The sequence below is a fragment of the Enhydra lutris genome, unplaced genomic scaffold, assembly GCF_002288905.1.
Source record: "Enhydra lutris kenyoni isolate GAN:26980312 unplaced genomic scaffold, ASM228890v2 scaffoldscaffold119, whole genome shotgun sequence".
Lineage (NCBI taxonomy): Eukaryota > Metazoa > Chordata > Mammalia > Carnivora > Mustelidae > Enhydra > Enhydra lutris.
This window is the reverse complement of record NW_019154203.1, coordinates 559,084-575,147: the sequence shown is the minus strand read 5'-3', so window position 1 is coordinate 575,147 and position 16,064 is coordinate 559,084. Positions and strand designations below refer to the sequence as shown.

At 52.5% G+C, this 16,064-nt stretch overlaps 1 protein-coding gene across 5 annotated transcripts in view; it reads left to right on the top strand.

Annotated features, from left to right (window-relative positions):
• Positions 1 to 16,064, top strand: part of LOC111139804 (IQ motif and Sec7 domain 2) — a 76,801-nt gene that overhangs the window by 44,746 nt on the left and 15,991 nt on the right. For all 5 annotated transcript variants that reach the window (XM_022492207.1, XM_022492206.1, XM_022492205.1 and 2 more), the window contains 2 exons: positions 12,044 to 12,305; positions 13,243 to 13,644. In XM_022492207.1, the coding sequence (XP_022347915.1) occupies positions 12,044 to 12,305; positions 13,243 to 13,644 (664 nt within the window). The remainder of the gene's footprint in view (positions 1 to 12,043; positions 12,306 to 13,242; positions 13,645 to 16,064) is intronic.

Genomic DNA, 16,064 nt, shown 5'->3' with positions numbered 1-16,064 from the left:
ATAGTATAGGGGCCCTCTCTTTCTCACAGAGAGGCAGAGCAGGGGTAGTGGGGGCGAAGACAAGGGCGTTGAAGGGGCTGGTGAAAGAAATGCTTCAGTGGAGTTTGGAGCAACCACCAAGAGCAGGGATGGGGAAGCTAAGAGGAAGCAAGGAATACTTCTCCTTGTGAGTCAGGGAGGACTTCCTGCAAGAAGCAGCATTTAAACGGGGCCATCATGTTCAGATGGGATCTCAGTAGCAGAAGATATGTGCAGAGGGAAGAAACAGAGTCAGCAAAGGCACGGAGGTATGAAGAAGCTGGCCATCCTAATGGAGTAATGAACGAGCTGGTTTGATGAAGGCTAAGCATGAAGTGAGTCACTAATAATGACAGTAATAATAAGAGTTACTGTGTATGAAGCCCCAAATATACCCTGTGGCAGGTGCTCGACATACTTGACTCCATTTAATTCCACCACACCCTGCAGAATGGGCATTTTCTCACTTTGTAGATGAGGAACATAAGTCTTAGAGAAGTATAGAAGTGGACCCGAGGTCACCCAGCTAGTAGGAGGTGGGGCTGATATTCGTACCCAGGTCTGGGGAACTCTAAAGCCCATGTTTTCTCTACCAGACAAGACCAGGTGAAGCCATATGGTGGTGGAGCCTTGAATGCCAACTTGGAGAGTCTGACCTTTTATCCAGGAAGTGATGGAGAGCCAAGGTGGGCGTCTAAGCAGAGACATGCAAGAGATTTGCACTTGCAGACTCTATTAGGAAGGCTAATGGGTCCAAAAGGTAGAGAGAAGAAATCGGGAGGGGATGGCAGGATCAGGGTGAGCGGTGGCAGAGGCCTGACCTGAATGCGAGGGAAGTGAGCGGTGGGACTGGAAGATCACTTGTCCTTCCTGGTAGCCTTGAGGGGTGTGGTATTTGCTCCTTTTCTAGATGAGGAATGGGAGACTCAGGAAGCGCGAGTGTCTTGCCCCAGACTTGAGTTCTGCTTCACGTGGTTCTGCTGACTCACTGACTGTGGGACAATGTGTTAGAGGGAACTTTGAGTATGAAGAGGGGGTGCATGTGTGCTCGGGTGCCTGCGTGCGAGTATGTATGTTACCTGTGTGTGTGGGGGCTCGTCTGCCTGTCTGGTGGACAGCAGTGCCTTCCCTTGCCTGTCCCTGTCCTCTTTCCTTCTCATCTCTTCCCAATCCTCCAGTTTCCTGGCTTCCATACTTCCTGCCTCCCTTGAGCCAAGGGGTCTGGGAGCGGGGCGATACTGTTTCATTAGCTATCTCTAGAAAATCAGCCTTTCCATTCCCAAAGCAGCTGGACCCCCTGAGCCCTAGTGTCTGTCCATCCATGCCACGAAATTGTAGCCCAGCTCCAAGGACTGCCACGCACAGACTGGCCCCTGGTTCCTGTGTGCAATACCCTGGGGCCAGGAGCTTGTTCCTGCACCGTCTCCCCCCGCCCCCCGCCACCTTGGCTCTTCTGCGTGGGTGCCAATGGCCACCTTGGGAAATAGATTCCGTTCACAAGCAGCTAACAGTAACCACCACCATGTTCCTGTTACTCTTATTTGCCAGGCACTTGATGTATGTTCCAGTCCTTGCAACAGTCCTGTGGGGTTGGCATCATGAGCCCCATTTTTACAGATGAGAACACTGAGGCTTCAAGAGGGGCAATAGCATGCTGGGGCACATAGCCTAGAAGCACTTACAGAGCTGGCGTTGGAACCCAGGTCTGTTTGCTTCCAAAGCTGTGGGCTTTCCACACTCCATTTCTGACATCGCCAATTTCCCTGACCCTGAGCCTCCAGGAAATACAAATCTTTGTCTTTCAAGGGCAGGGTGGATTTCTAGCAGTTGTGCCAAGTTCACCTAAAGGACCCGGTGGGATGAGTCTGAGACTTGGAGCTCTGAGAACTCCGGGCTGAAATCCTGACTCTACCACTCAGCCAGCTATGTGACCTTGGGAAGGTTATCTCAACCTCTCTGAGCTTCAATTCCCTCATCTCTAAAATGTTGCCGTGTTGTTGCAGTGGTTAAATGAGATGATGTCTGCAAAGAGCCAGCACCAAGCAGGTTGCTGCTATTTCTGTTCAAATGAAGGTTGGGCACCTGTCAGGTCTGAAATGGAATTGGTATACTCTGGGCGTGACCTTGAGCGAGCCCAGCCTGGGTGTGGGGGAGGGCTGTTGCAGGCTCCTTGGAGACTGAGTTGGGCCTGGCCCTAGGTAAGCTGTCACGCTGGCCTCCCCATTCAGACCCCACTCCTAGCCCACCACCCTGGTTCCAAAGCCGTTCATGTATCTCCCCTGCTCTGCAAACTAATGCCTCTGCCTCTCTCTGTCACCCGCCCGCCTGTGGCCTCTACCCTGCCCTTCCTGGCCCCAGGGAAGAGGAGGAGGAGGAGGAGACTGAGGAAGAGGAAGAGGAAGACGCTCATCAGTTCTGCTGTCCGGCCTCCGAGTGCAGTAGTCCCTCCTCTCGGTAACTGAGAGGACAAGGGTCATTTTCTATGCAGAAGCAAAAGCCTTAACCAGCCCCCTCACCCCCCGCCCGCTATCCCCTATGGGACCCTGTCCCTGCTTCAGGATGGGCAAGCATCGTGCCCCTTCCTCCCCCACCTCCTTGGAATTCCCACACACCCCTACTGCTGTTTCCCCTGGACTCCAGCCCCCGAATTATAAAGGCTGGAGCCCTAGGTCTGACTAAAATATGGGAGCAGCAGAGCTTGGAGCTTGGAACCTGGACCCTCCCGCACCCGCACCCCATTTCCCAGGCACCCTGGAGCCTGCCACTCCTGGAGAGGTCTCCAAATGACATCCCAAGGACCTACCTCTGTCCTCTGTGAGCACAAACAGAGATGCAGGGTGCCTAGGGCTCAGAGGACCAGACGGGGGCGGGACCCAGCCTGCCTAGTTCCCCGTTGCTCGTTCCCTCGCTGCGGCCATTGTTGCCATCTCCTCCACCGCTTGGAGGCCTCGTCCCATGCCCTCTGCCACTCCCATAGTGCTCTGTAAATATGATCAGGAGAAAAAGGCCTTTCAGAGTGCGTGTGTCGCTGTGTACAAAGGAATTTCCATCAATAAAAGCTGATCTCTTCTCTCTGTCTGATGTATGTTCCACCCTAACCCCGACTTCCCTCTCCTCATCCCCACCAGGGCTTTACCTTCTTTCCTATCCAGGGCTGGGGACTGGGCCTGGGAGAGAGAATAGGGTTTGATTGTTGGTATTGTCAACACCCTAGAGGCAGGCACTCAATCAATGAATGAATGGTGTGGTGCTCTCACTCTCACCCCCGGCAAGCCTGCTGCCTTCTCCAGCCTGTCAAACTGAGGCCAGCTCTGACATGCTGCTTGGCCCCTCTGCTACCTAGTTCCCCACCTCTGCCATGTGTGAAAGGAGGAGGCGGGGTTGGGTCAGAGGCTCTCCAAGGGCTCCTCCAGCTCCAACATTCTGTCGATCTCAGGTGCAACAATTTTAAGGAAGTATAATTACACGCATTTAAAATATGACGATTCAATGACACATTCCATGCAATTCTGTGGTTTCTATTTCTACAACAACACTGATTTGGGGAGTCTCCAGTCCTGTGGATTTCATGATTCTATTATTTTAAAAAGCTTCTGATGGTATGATTTTAATACTCTGTGATGGTTTAAGAGTCCTTGATTCTGTACTTTCAAGGTTCTGATTCTACAACTTTAGGGATCTCTGAATCTAAGCCATTTCCTCCAGATGCAATGACGCTAAATATTTCCTGCACCTTCCAGAAGCTGGTTCTAAGACTCCCTGGAGGCTGTTGGCAGGAGGGTGGAAGGTATCCTTTAGGGACTATAGGACCCACACCTTCCATAATGTGTCTTCACATTATGGAGCAAAGTCAGGAGACCCCCAAGTGGGTTCATACCCCCAGCTTTCCCTTTCTAAGCCTTTGGCATTGAACAAATCTGAGCTTACCTTCCAGTTCTCTCACTTACTGCCTGTGTAATCTTGAGCAAGTATTTTCTTCTCCTTGAGCTTCATCTTCCTCCTGAGCACAATGAGAATATATCTACCTCTGCGGGTTATTGTGAAGATTAGCAAGGAAACACAAGGAGCCCAGCACAGGGTCTGGTGCACAGTGGGGCAAGTGTGATTTGGGTCCACGTGAGAGTGCCTCCTCTCCTTTCTTTCAGCCCTCCCTTCAGCATCCCTATCACATTGGTCCCGTCCTTTTCACAGAGGCTCACCTTATTCCCTCACTCAGCAACTCAACTCATCTACTCACTTATTCATTCAAATTCTAATTTATTTCTCAGCTCCCTCTGACCTTTCCTCTGTCCCTTCCTCTGTCTCTTCCTCTTTTCCCTCCTTTACTCTTCCAGAAGGCATTGCTTGAACACCTAACTGTGGGCAAGGCTTTATTTTATTTTATTTTTTTAACGGTTTTATTTATTTATTTGTCAGAGAGAGGGAGAGCTGTAGGCAGAAGGAGAAGCAGGCTCCCCCCTGAGCAAGGAGTCCAATGCAGTACTTGATCCCAGGACCCTGGGATCATGACCTGAGCCGAAGGCAGATGCTTAACCGGCTGAGCTACCCCAGGCGTCCCGATGAGACTTTAATCTAAATACTGTGAGGGCTCCAAAAGAAGACAGTGGCTCTGTTCTCCCTGAGTTCTCCATCTCCCAGGGGAGGTGAGAATTCCTTTGGAAAAAGAGGCAGGGCATGAGGGGCAGAAATGGTAGAGTAGATACAGCTTCACTGTTGAGCAAAATTGGTTCCTAGCCCAAAGAGGAGGGAGTGTGTCAGGATGGGCTGAGGAGGGTGGTAGTGTCAGGGAGGGCTTGCTGGAGGAGGAGGGGCAAAGAGTGGAAGGCTGAGAAGGGTTCGAACGGGTGGCAGACATGACGAGGCATCACAGGAGACAGGCACAGCCTGGAGGAAACCCTGGCGGGGAGCTCCAAGGTTATGCTGGGGAATGGTGTGTAGGTTGCTCTGCTCAGCTGGTCTCCAGGGGTGTGGGAGGCTAGATGACCTGTGGATGGAGAGACCATTCTACCCTTTATCTGACTGGAAGTAGGGTGGGGGTGGGGGTTCAATGAAATGGAGGCAGAGGCCAAATAAAGGTCAGGCGATCACTGTGGAAGCCAAGGAGGTGTGGACACCTGTGTAGGCAATGGAATTGGCCAAGGGCCTGTGCCGCAGGAAGGGGGAAGGTTTCCGTCAGCTGTGAGGGAAATGTGTATGCCTGCACGTACGTGTGCGTGTCCCTATGTGTGGTGGGTGGGTGGGTCAGTAGTAAGAGACCATGCGTTGTTATGTATCTAAGGATATGTGATTGTGTGAGGCTGGGTGTGAGGAATTCTGAGTATGTGTGTGAGGTTGATGATGCGAGGGGCCGACCTTCTGTGCCCGGCAGGCTCTCTGTGTCTGCCTGGTAGAGATAATCATGAGACTGTGTGTGGGTGGCTTTTGAGCATGTGGGGCCATGGCTTTTAGGGTGACAGTCTTTGGGCAGGATGATCACACACACTCAGACATGCACTACAGTCACTTGTCGTAGGGGACTGAAGTGGCCACTGAGCATGTGCCGTGTGCTGTGCCCTGGCCTGGGCTTGCAGGGCCCACAGAGGTGACTCGTATCAGCCACTGCCATTGGGAGACAGGAGCAGGGAAGGGGAGGGACACATCACAAGTTAGCTGCCGGTAAGGACCACCCGTGACGTGAGCGTGCACAAGACGCAGAGTGGGGAGTAGCTGACCCTGTCGGGTTCTGTGTGTGTTGGGAGCGGGGCAGAATGAGTCAGAATTGACTCTCCAGGAGGGCTCACATGCTCAGAGTGCTGCAAGATGCAGATGAGGTCTGGGGCCAAGGGGAGAGGGAGGCCATCCTGGGCAGAAGAAACCAAGGAAGAGTATGAGCAACGGCACTGGGCTCACTAGCCTAGCAGGTGCAAGTTACCTGCTGTTGCCCAGCTGTTGTCTGTGAGCTCAAAGGGGTTGGGGGGAAGCTGGACAGATTCAAGGGGCTATTCAAACTAAAAGCAGGGACACTGGTCTGGAAGGTAGGAGATTTAGGTTCTCATTCTTCATGACTCTGGACACGTCATTTTGACTATGTGGGCCTCAGTTTGGATCTCAGGGATTGGATGGTTCATAAAGCCCTTCCCTGTTCTGTGGCTTCTTCTCCCTGTGGCCAGTTAAACCCATGACTCACTCTTCTCGAAGTCAGGCCCTTCTTCCATTTAACCTCAGTATTTCCTGCTTCCTCCTGGGTTGCTGCTTCTCCCACTCCACAGATATTTACCCAGCCTCTGCCCTCCGCATGTCACTGTGGGAAGGCCCAGGGAGCTGGAGAATACAGATCAGACCTGGGAGGGGGGTGGGGGGGTTCAGTGTCAAGGGGTAGGGGCACAGGGGTAAGAGTGGGAGCGTTGATTTGACTCCTGGCTCTACCACTGCTGAGCTTTGAGACTTTGGGCAAGTTACTCATCCCTCTGCATTTCATTTTCCTCATCTGTTATCTCCTTCAGGGAGAACAACCTGGACCTAGCAGAGTTGCTAGGCTTAGCCAAAAGTAGGTACTCAGTAAATGACAGCAATTCTTTTTAGAGCTGCAAAGCAGTAGAGCTGGGATTCAAGCCCAGGTCTGTGCGCCCCCAAGCCCACATTTGCCTGCTGTCTCCCTAGTCAGCCCCTTTGGTGGCCCCCTCCTCTGTCAGCCCCTATGCCAAGCGGGGCTGGCCTCAGGTTTGGAATCTCCAGGGCACTGGGATTGGGTAGGAGAAACAGCTTGCAGAAGAGCCATCAGAGGAGATGGAGGTGATTGGGGTCCCTCCGCTCCTCTGCCCCACCCACCCCTGTGTCCCATTTCCCCGACTGGTTCTTCCTCCAAAGCCCCAAGCCTCTGCTCTCATCTAGGTGCACCGACCTCCTCCTCTTGTTTTTTTGTCTCTCACTTCCGGTCCCGCCCCTTCCAGCCTAAGTTGTCATGGGGATAGTCCTCAGCATCCCTAGCTTCCTCTTGCCCTCATCTTATGGTATCCATAGCGACAGCCCCCGTTCATTTCCATGGCAACTGCATCCTGATCCTGTCCCCTGCTGGCTGCCTGGCTCCGGGCAGCACCAATAAAGGGAAGGAGGGAGAGAGACCTCCCATTAGGAGCAGCATCTGGGAGAGTCAATGCCCATGCTACCCTAAATCCTTACAGAATGTCCTGCCTCTCCCCATCTTAGTGCCTTGGCTCACAAGGTCACTCACTCACTTCTACCAGCTCCTCCGAGGCAAGGTCCTGGTCAATGCTTCCTCCCCAGGGAAGCCTTTAAAGCTGCAGGGGAACTAGTCCAGACACTGGGCTTTGGATTCCTGTTCTGCCACTTGCTCTCTCTGAGACCTCTGGCAGTTAACTTTCCCCCTCGGAGTCTTTTTCCTCACTTGCAAAATAGGAATCCTAATTCTTCCTTCACATTTGTCATGCAGATTAAATAACGTGAGGAAAATGCCTGACACAGGGAAGGTGCGCTGCAAGTGTGAGTTTATTTTTATTCTACTCAGCCACCCCCAAGCAGAAGGAATCTCTCTCCTGAGCTCCCCCAACACTTCCTCTGTTCCCCAGCCTTGAGAACTTTCAGTTTTGTACTGTGGTTATTTGTGTAACGTGGTTTATTACCCCCCCACCCCGCCCCCCGCCCTGCTGCAGAGGATGCTCTTCAGTTTCTCCCACAGAATGGCCCAGAAGATAGTGCACACAGGCACGTGTGTGTGTGTTCTTGTGTTCTTTGCTCCAGTCTGGGAGAAGTCCAGAGCAGAGTGGTGGTGGGGGGCCCTCCCAGGCCCTTTCTGAAGTCCAAGAATCCAAACAGGGAATTGCATTTCCCTCTAGCCCTGCACAGATGAGAAACAAGTGCAGGGAGGTAAAGTGACATGGCCAGGCTCACAAAGCTGCTAAATGGCAGTCAACACCTGAAGCTGGGCTTCCCAGCTTTTTACTGCACATATCGTGTGTGTGTGTGTGTGTGTGTGTGTGTCCATGTGTGTGCATGTGTGCATATGAGAGAGAGAGAGAGAGATTTTCCATGTGATCAGCATACCTCTCAGTGTTTTGGGGGCTCTGAGTAAAGGGATTTCACATCCCCAGGTCCGGTTTTTTTTCAGCAATATGTATGATATCAGGAAGGACACCCTCAAACACTGTCCTTTTTGCCAGGCCCTCTTGGGGGAGACTGTACTGACAGCCTGACCTCCCTGCCCCTCTTCCCTTTGCAATCAAAGTTAGGGGCCAGCTCCGAAGGGAAGAATTACCAAAGAGCAGAGAGTCAGGGGCAGCGCGGAGCCAGAAGTGGTGAGAGGCAACAAGATGTCGTGCGAAGACAGCCTGGGCCCTGTGTCTGCTTTCTGACTTTCTTACTTAATAGGCCATGTGACCTTAAGCAAGTTTCTATTACCTCTCTGAGCCTCCGTGTCCTCATCTATAACACGGGGCTAATGGGGTCTGCCATAAGTTTCAAGAATTCAGTCAGCTCATTGATGCTCTTGCCCTAGGGATGGGGTGACTCTAGGGCCCTGTGGCAGCAGAGGAAGGACCTGTAAGCCAAGCCGTGTAGAGGGGGCAGATAGGCATGAAAGGGTGCACCTGAGCTAACTGTTGAAGGGTGAGCAGGATGTAGTCAGATTGAAGTCATGGGGCAGAAGGTATATGAGGCAGGGGTCAGATCAGGAGAGCCATCCACAGCTCTGCTGAGGTAGTTAGAGGTTATCCCCCCGAAAGTTGATCCCTGTAAAGCCTAAGGTAGATCACGTCCCTCTTCTGCTCATCTCAATCAAAGCAGAAGTCGAAGTCTTTATCATGGGCTCATTGCCCTTCACGATTTGGCTCCCATTCCTCCTCTAACTTTACCTCTTCTCACTCTCCCCTCATTCACTCTGCTCCAGCTACACTGGCTTTCTTGCTGTTTCTGAAACGTGCCAGGCATTGCTCTACCTCAACATCTTTGCGCTGGCTCTGCCTTCTGTCTGGACTCCTTTGGCCTCAGGTGACCACACTACTCACTCCCTCAGTTCCATCCGGGCTCCACTTCTACACCATTTCTTCAAAAAGATCTTCCCCGACCGCCATGTTGAAAACAGTGCATTTGACCACTCTGCCATATTTTCCTTCCTAGCACTTATCTCTACCTGCAATGATAGTATGTATTTATAGTCTGTTTCTCCCGCTAGAATGTCACCTCCCCTAGGGAACACATCTTATGTGTCTTGTTCACTATTATATATTATATTCTATAATTATATTATATTCAGTATATTCCGAGCACCCAGCACTGGGCCTGGCATACCAAAAATGCTCAACTGTTGTTCATTGAATGAGTTTGGATGAGTCCTGGGAAGGTTTTAGTGGGAGAGCAAAATGGTCAGATCTGTACATTGGAGGGCTCTCTCTGGCCACAGGATGGAGAATGGATTGGAAGAGGACACTGGCGGGCGGAGGTCAAGGCTCAGGGGGGAGGATCAGCACAGCCACCGGAGCTTATTCATTGACTCCTTCACTCCAGAGGTTTTATCGAGCTCTTCTGTTCCGGGCCTTGTGCTCGGGGCTGGCTAGCTTACCAAATTCTCTTCCTGTGCTGGGATTCTGGGAGTCAGGAACACAAATAGCTGTCACGCTTTGCCAAAGCTAACCTGCGCCATAAAAAGAAGGACAGACATGTGCTGTGAGTGGGAGCTCTGAACAGGATCAGCAATACTTTCTGGCTGGAGGCGGGCTTCAGGAGGGCTTCTTAGTGGTGGCATATGACCTGAATCTTGATAGAAGTAGGGTGTGAGGGGATTTCTCGGATTGCAGATGGCAGAGGTGATAGGGACTGCATTCCAGGTGGAAGGTACTATATGAGCAGTTTGGGAGGTGGAAAGCAGAGGAGTATTTGGGAGAAACAGGATCTGGGCCAGGCTGAAGGGAAGGGTGGAGAGGATGGGAGGCTGGCAGCTCACCCTGCAGTCTGGCTGAATGTTTAAGGGCATGAGCTCTGGAGTCAGACTGCCTGGATTTGAATCCTGACTCTAGTATTAGGAGCTGTGTGACCATTGATAAGTTACTTAACCTCTCTGGGCCTCAGTTTCTTGATGTATAAAATGAAGATAAATCACAATACCTGTGTCATAGGATTGTTTTGAAGAATAAACAGATTATTAAATGTGAAGTGGTAAGAACAGTGCCTGATGTGCTAAGTTCTTCATAAGCATTAGCTATTGTGTCTTTGAGAAGCCTCAGGTGCCAGAATAAGAAACTTGGGCTATCTCTTGTGGGCAGCGGGAGCTACATATGGTTCACGAACAGAGGAGACAGTTGGCTCAAAACTGGGTTTAAGCTGTATGCTGAGAGGGAGAGGTTTGAAAGGTTGATGAGCAGGATCCTTCAGTCCTGAGGAGCATCTTAGATGCCTGGGTTGGCGGGGGCGGGAAGGGGAGGGCTAGACTAGGTCTGACACCTGAAGTGGGAGTTCACAACCCCTGAGGCCCAGGAGGAGAGAGGATTTGGGGTAGAGGGCAGCTCCCCAGTCTGCTTCTGCCTTGTTCCTGGCAGTGTTATAGCATGACGTTGGGAGGGTGGAGGATGAATGGTGGGTGGGGAGGGGATCCTCTAAGGTGGAGCTGAGCTCTACCCCTGCAGCCCGGGACCCAGCCGGGTGGGTGGGTGCTGCCTCCCCACTGCACCCAGCCCCCAGCCCAAAGTGCTCTCCCACAAGGCTGGCAGGTCTGATCCAGCTGAAGTTCTTACACTGGTAGGGAGTCCCCCTACATCCACCCCAGCTTGACCTGCCCTGCGCCCTGGCCTCTGCCAAGTAGGGCTTGAGGAGTGGCCCCTTAAGCCTTTCCAGCTAAGAGCCCCCTCAACCGTGTGCCTGCCCAAACCAGACCATTCTCTGGGCTCCACCCCCCCCCCCCCCCCCCCCCCCCCCCCATGCCTCACCCACCTGTCCCTCCCCTCCCGGCCCCCCTCCTCCATTCCCCTCACCTCTGTGACTCCTCACCTTGCCTACTAGGCTCAGGGCGCCTGGGCGCTGTCGCCACCTGGGTTCCCTGGCAGCCTGGTTGCCATGGCACCATGGGAGCAAGTCTGGCGGAACAACAGCTCTGGGTAACCAGGGCGGGCAAGGCCCCGTGCCCAGCTCCTGCCAGTCTTCGACCTCAAGACTTTTGCCTCCCCCTCCCCCAGCTGAACAGAGGAGGCCATGAGGAGGAAAAAGAAGTTGCCCCGCAGGGCAGCTCTTTATCTGTGAGGATGCTGAATGGGAGGCGCCTCTCTCTGTCTCCGAGCCTGAGCCCTTGCAGCCAAGGAACCCTGGGAACTGGCCAGGCCAGTGTCCAGGCAGCAGAGGGCAGGGGCAGGGCTGTAACGGGCAGGGCTGGGCAGGGGAGGGCTAAGTCTGGAGGCACAGGATTCAGGAGTGGGCCCCAGGCTTGGCGTCAGAGCTGATCTGGGGTGGTGCTGGGGGATCAGGCTGGGAAGGAAAGTGCAGCAAACGGTGTTGGGGACAGAGCCATAAGGGGGCTGGAGCTGAGAGGGGAAGGGGCCTGCGGTGGGGAGGAGGCTCTGTGAAGGAACTGGTCTGTCAGGGGAAGGAAGGTTTGGGGATGGAGTTGTTAGGGGCCAGGACTATAAGAAAAAGGGACTTGAGTGGACAAGACTGGGAGGAAATTGGTCTGTGGATAAGGCTGTGAGGGGACGTGGCCATGGTGGACCAGGTGTGAGGGGTGAGAAGGAACCGGGACAAGCCTGTGAGAAGACCCAGCTTTGAGGTAAAGGAGTCTAAGCAGCTGGAGCTGTGAGCGGTGGGGCAGAAGGGCAATGATGGTAAGGCTGTGAAGTCAAGAGGGCCTGCAGGGAAGGGACTGCCAAGGGCAGCTTGGGGTGGGGGGTATACCTCCCCTCTGGCCTTTAAATGTTGGGGTTCCTATGTCTGTGAGGAAGCTGGGGAGGATGGGGTTGTGGGAAGGGATCTGGTCCACCCACGTTCAGTCTGGCTGAGCAGGCCCATCTCCTGGTCCCACATCCTGGTTCATCTTATCTCATCCCCACAGTATGGAGGGTGAAGCCCCAGGCAGTGACCTGAGCACAGCGGTTGATAGTCCTGGGAGCCAACCCCCCTACCGGCTGAGCCAGCTGGCCCCCACCAGCAGCCACATGGGGGGCCCCCCAGCTGGGGTGGGCCTTCCCTGGGCTCAGCGAGCTCGCCTCCAGCCAGCCAGTGTCGCCCTGAGGAAGCAGGAGGAGGAGGAGATAAAGCGCTCCAAGGCCCTGTCGGACAGCTATGAACTCTCCACGGACCTGCAGGACAAGAAGGTGCAGAGGAGATGGCTCTGGCTGGGAATGGGAGCTGGGAGGGGGAATGGGGGTGTGAGAGAACCAAGGGAGGGATCCCCAAAGAGGGATACTTGAGGGTGGTATCCAGGGAGGGATAGGGAGCCCAGAATGGGAGACTAGCTCTAGGATCCTTTGCCCTACTGGGGACTTACCCACTCATTCACCACCCATCCGCTGAGTCTCCTGTTCACTCAACAAACATCGACTGAGCTCCAAGCCCTCACTGGAAATGTAAAGATGAATAAGACCCAGACCCAGTCCTCCAAAAATCTAATATGAGAAGCACACACATCCATTGACACTTTCAGAAGACTGTGCTATGGTATATCACATATATCACACAAGACATCATTTAGTTTAAAAAAAAAAAGGCTGGGGGGGCACAAAATGCCATGTATATAGGGAAAAAAAAAGAAAACCTGGAAGGATGTACACCAAAATGTTAATTGTGGTTATTCCTACATATCGTGACTTTAGCCAAACTGATCTTCCTTCCTCTCTTCTTTCCTTCTTTCTTTCTTTCCCTCTCTCCCCACTTCCCCTCCCTTCCTCCCTCTCTCTCTCCTTTCTCTCTTCCTCTTTCCTTTCCTCCTTCTGGCTCTCAATTTACTTCTTACTTTCTCACCGTTTTTGGCTTCTCTGGGTTTTTTTCTAACTTTTTTGGAATAATGGACCTCTACCTCTTGTAAATAAGAAAGAAAACCACCATCCAGCCTCATGTGCCAAGTGCTATTGGAGATTAAAATGAGGACACCACACAGAGCCCAGCCTGGCGTGTCCAGGCAGCTCTAGGCAGTTAGCTGTGACTTGGGGCCAGGGGTGGGGGGGGAGGGGGTGGTATGTGGTTGAGGCTCAGGGAGATGAATGAGGCTGGCGTGAGTTTCTGACCTTGTTCCCCTCGACCCTCCCCTGCTAGGTGGAAATGCTGGAGAGGAAGTATGGGGGCTCCTTCCTGAGCCGCAGGGCTGCCAGGACCATTCAGACAGCCTTTCGCCAGTACCGCATGAACAAGAACTTTGAGCGGCTCCGCAGCTCAGCTTCAGAGAGCCGCATGTCCCGCCGCATCATCCTTTCCAACATGAGGATGCAGTTCTCCTTTGAGGAGTACGAGAAGGCACAGAACCCCGCGTACTTCGAGGGCAAGCCTGCCTCGCTGGACGAGGGTGCCATGGCTGGTGCCCGGAGCCACCGGCTTGAACGAGGGCTCCCCTATGGAGGCTCCTGTGGAGGGGGCATTGATGGTGGGGGAAGTTCCGTCACCACATCTGGAGAGTTTTCTAATGATATCACAGAGCTCGAGGACTCCTTCTCCAAACAGGTCAGTATCCCTGAAAAGGGCCTTTCCTCCCCATCTGCATGCCCTAGCTACTCCTATGCCTCTTTACCCATGTTCCGTACTAAAAGGAGTTGCCTGGAGAGCATTTGAGGAGGGGCTGTGAGATTGAGGAGAAAGATTTGGCCAGACGGAAAAATCAGGTCGTTAAAACAAGCAAGTTAAAAATCTAGGCATGGAGAACACAAAGAAAATTTATGTTCCCACTCTCTGGAATGTGACCCACTATCGAGTTCAGGCCTAACCAACAGGTGATGAGCTCCTACTCCATGCCAGGGGCTGTGTGTTCGAGACCCCCGCGAGACCAGGGGAGGGGGCAGGGGTGATGGTGGTGGTTTCCCAGTTTTACAAAGAAGGAGACTGAGGCTTCAAATCCCTGAGAGGCGAAGGGACTTCTCCAAACTGGAATGGAACTCGGCTCTGTCTGGTTTCAAATTCTGCACCCTTTCTCTTATACCGCACTTACTAGGGACCAGGCTCTGGGTTGGGCACCTTGACGGAGACAGATGAGAGCTGTCCAGGGTCCTTGTTTTTAAGGCTCTCCTAAGCCAGTAGAAAATAGCAGACATGTGCGCGTGACTGTCCCCTGAAACAGAGTGGCTCCAAGCCATGAGGAAGGACCACCAAGAGTACCATGGGAACCCAGAGGAGGGAAAAGAAACTTTCTTCTGGGACGAACAGAGAAAGCTTCTTTGGGAAAATAGCACTGGAGCTGGGCCTTACCAGACAGATAAGATTTAGCAAGTTAGAGACTGTTGGGAGGGTGTTGCTCGCCCAGGCAATGCATTGGCAAAAACACGGAATGGCGGGAATGTAATAGGCTGTGGTGGTGGAAGAAGATCATTCTCAGCTCAAGGGTATAGTCTGTGGAGCCATTCAGGTGCAAATCCCAGTTCTGCCATCTCCCAGAAATGTGATCTTCAGCAGCTTTCTTAACCTCACTGAAACATGATCAATAAGACAGAGGTAAAACCTTCCTTTTAAAGCTGGTGTGAAGAGTCACTTCAGATAGGAAATATACATGATAGCACTTATGCATGGTGGCTGCTAAGTACATGTTAGTTTCCTTCCTAAAACCGAGGAGGTATTTGGCAGAGATTATTGAATGAAAGAATGAATGAATGAAGCCTTGTAAGAGAAGAAATCATTCTTCTCTAATCTCTGTGATCTGGCCCTGCCATCAGCCAGGATGGGCTTCCCTGGAGCTAGGGGTAACCCCTGGGCTATCCCTGGAGGGGGTATATGTAGGGGGAAGGAAAGAAGTATTAAAGGGAAGATTGAAATCATTCATCCATTCATAACAACAGACATTTAATTGAATACCTCTTCTGTGTCAAGTGTGTTGAGCTGAGCTGAAAAGCGGGAAGCCGGACCTGGACCCAGCCCTTAAGGGGAGAATGGGGGTTACAGGATCACAGTCTGGTGATCCTATGAGGAACTAGGCCTGGGCCCAGCTGTCAGTGCTGTCCACATCCAATGGAGAAGTGTGTTAGTTACGTGTATTAGTTACATTGCTGCATATCAAATGATGCCAAAATTTAGTAGCTTAAAACTGAACTTTAAGACTGAGCTTAAACAAGAAATATTTATTCCTTCATGCAGTTTCTGAGGGCCAGGAGTGGCTTGGCTGGTGACTCTGGCTCAGGGTCTCTTATGAGGCCCTGAGCCAGAGTCACCAGCCAAGCAGACCACAGTCTCTGAAGACTTGACTGGGGATGATGGGTCTGCTTCCAAGCTCACTCGCTTGACTACAGATGCTCACCATGTGGACATCTCCATAGGGCTGCTCATGGTGTGGCTTCCCCCCAGAACAAGGGGTCTGAGAGAGAGAGAGAGAGAGAGAGAGAGGGAAGAGTGAACAGGAGTTCTCAGGAAGGAATCTGTAGTCTTTTGTAACCTAATCCCAGAAGTGACATCCCATCCCTTCTGCCATATACTGTTGGTTCCACAGACCACGCCTGGGTCAGTGTGGTACACAAGGGTGTAGAGACTGGATACCACAGAGAAGCTGAGTTACCAGCCATGGTTTGGATCTCAAATAATAAATATATGGATTTCCTAAGACAGAACCAGACAGAGGGCTCTGGGAGCCTGGAGGAAGCCGAGATTTTGGTTTACCCTGGGGGATGGCAGAGACAAGAAATAGGAATTGAATCAGGGAGGAGATGGCATTTGGCTTGGGTCTATAGGGACATGAAGGAGATACTGAGATTTCTGAGAAGAGAACTTGTCACCATTACCCAGCTCCTGTGAGCTCACAATGGCTCCCTGGGAGTTGTTTTATATACTGCAGAGAACCTGTGGAGGTGGGGGAGGGGACCCACTTCTTCTCGGCTGACCCACTAGGAAGATTTCCCCTTTTTCCCTCCCTCCCTCCTTCCCCTCTACCCTCCTTCCCTCCCTCC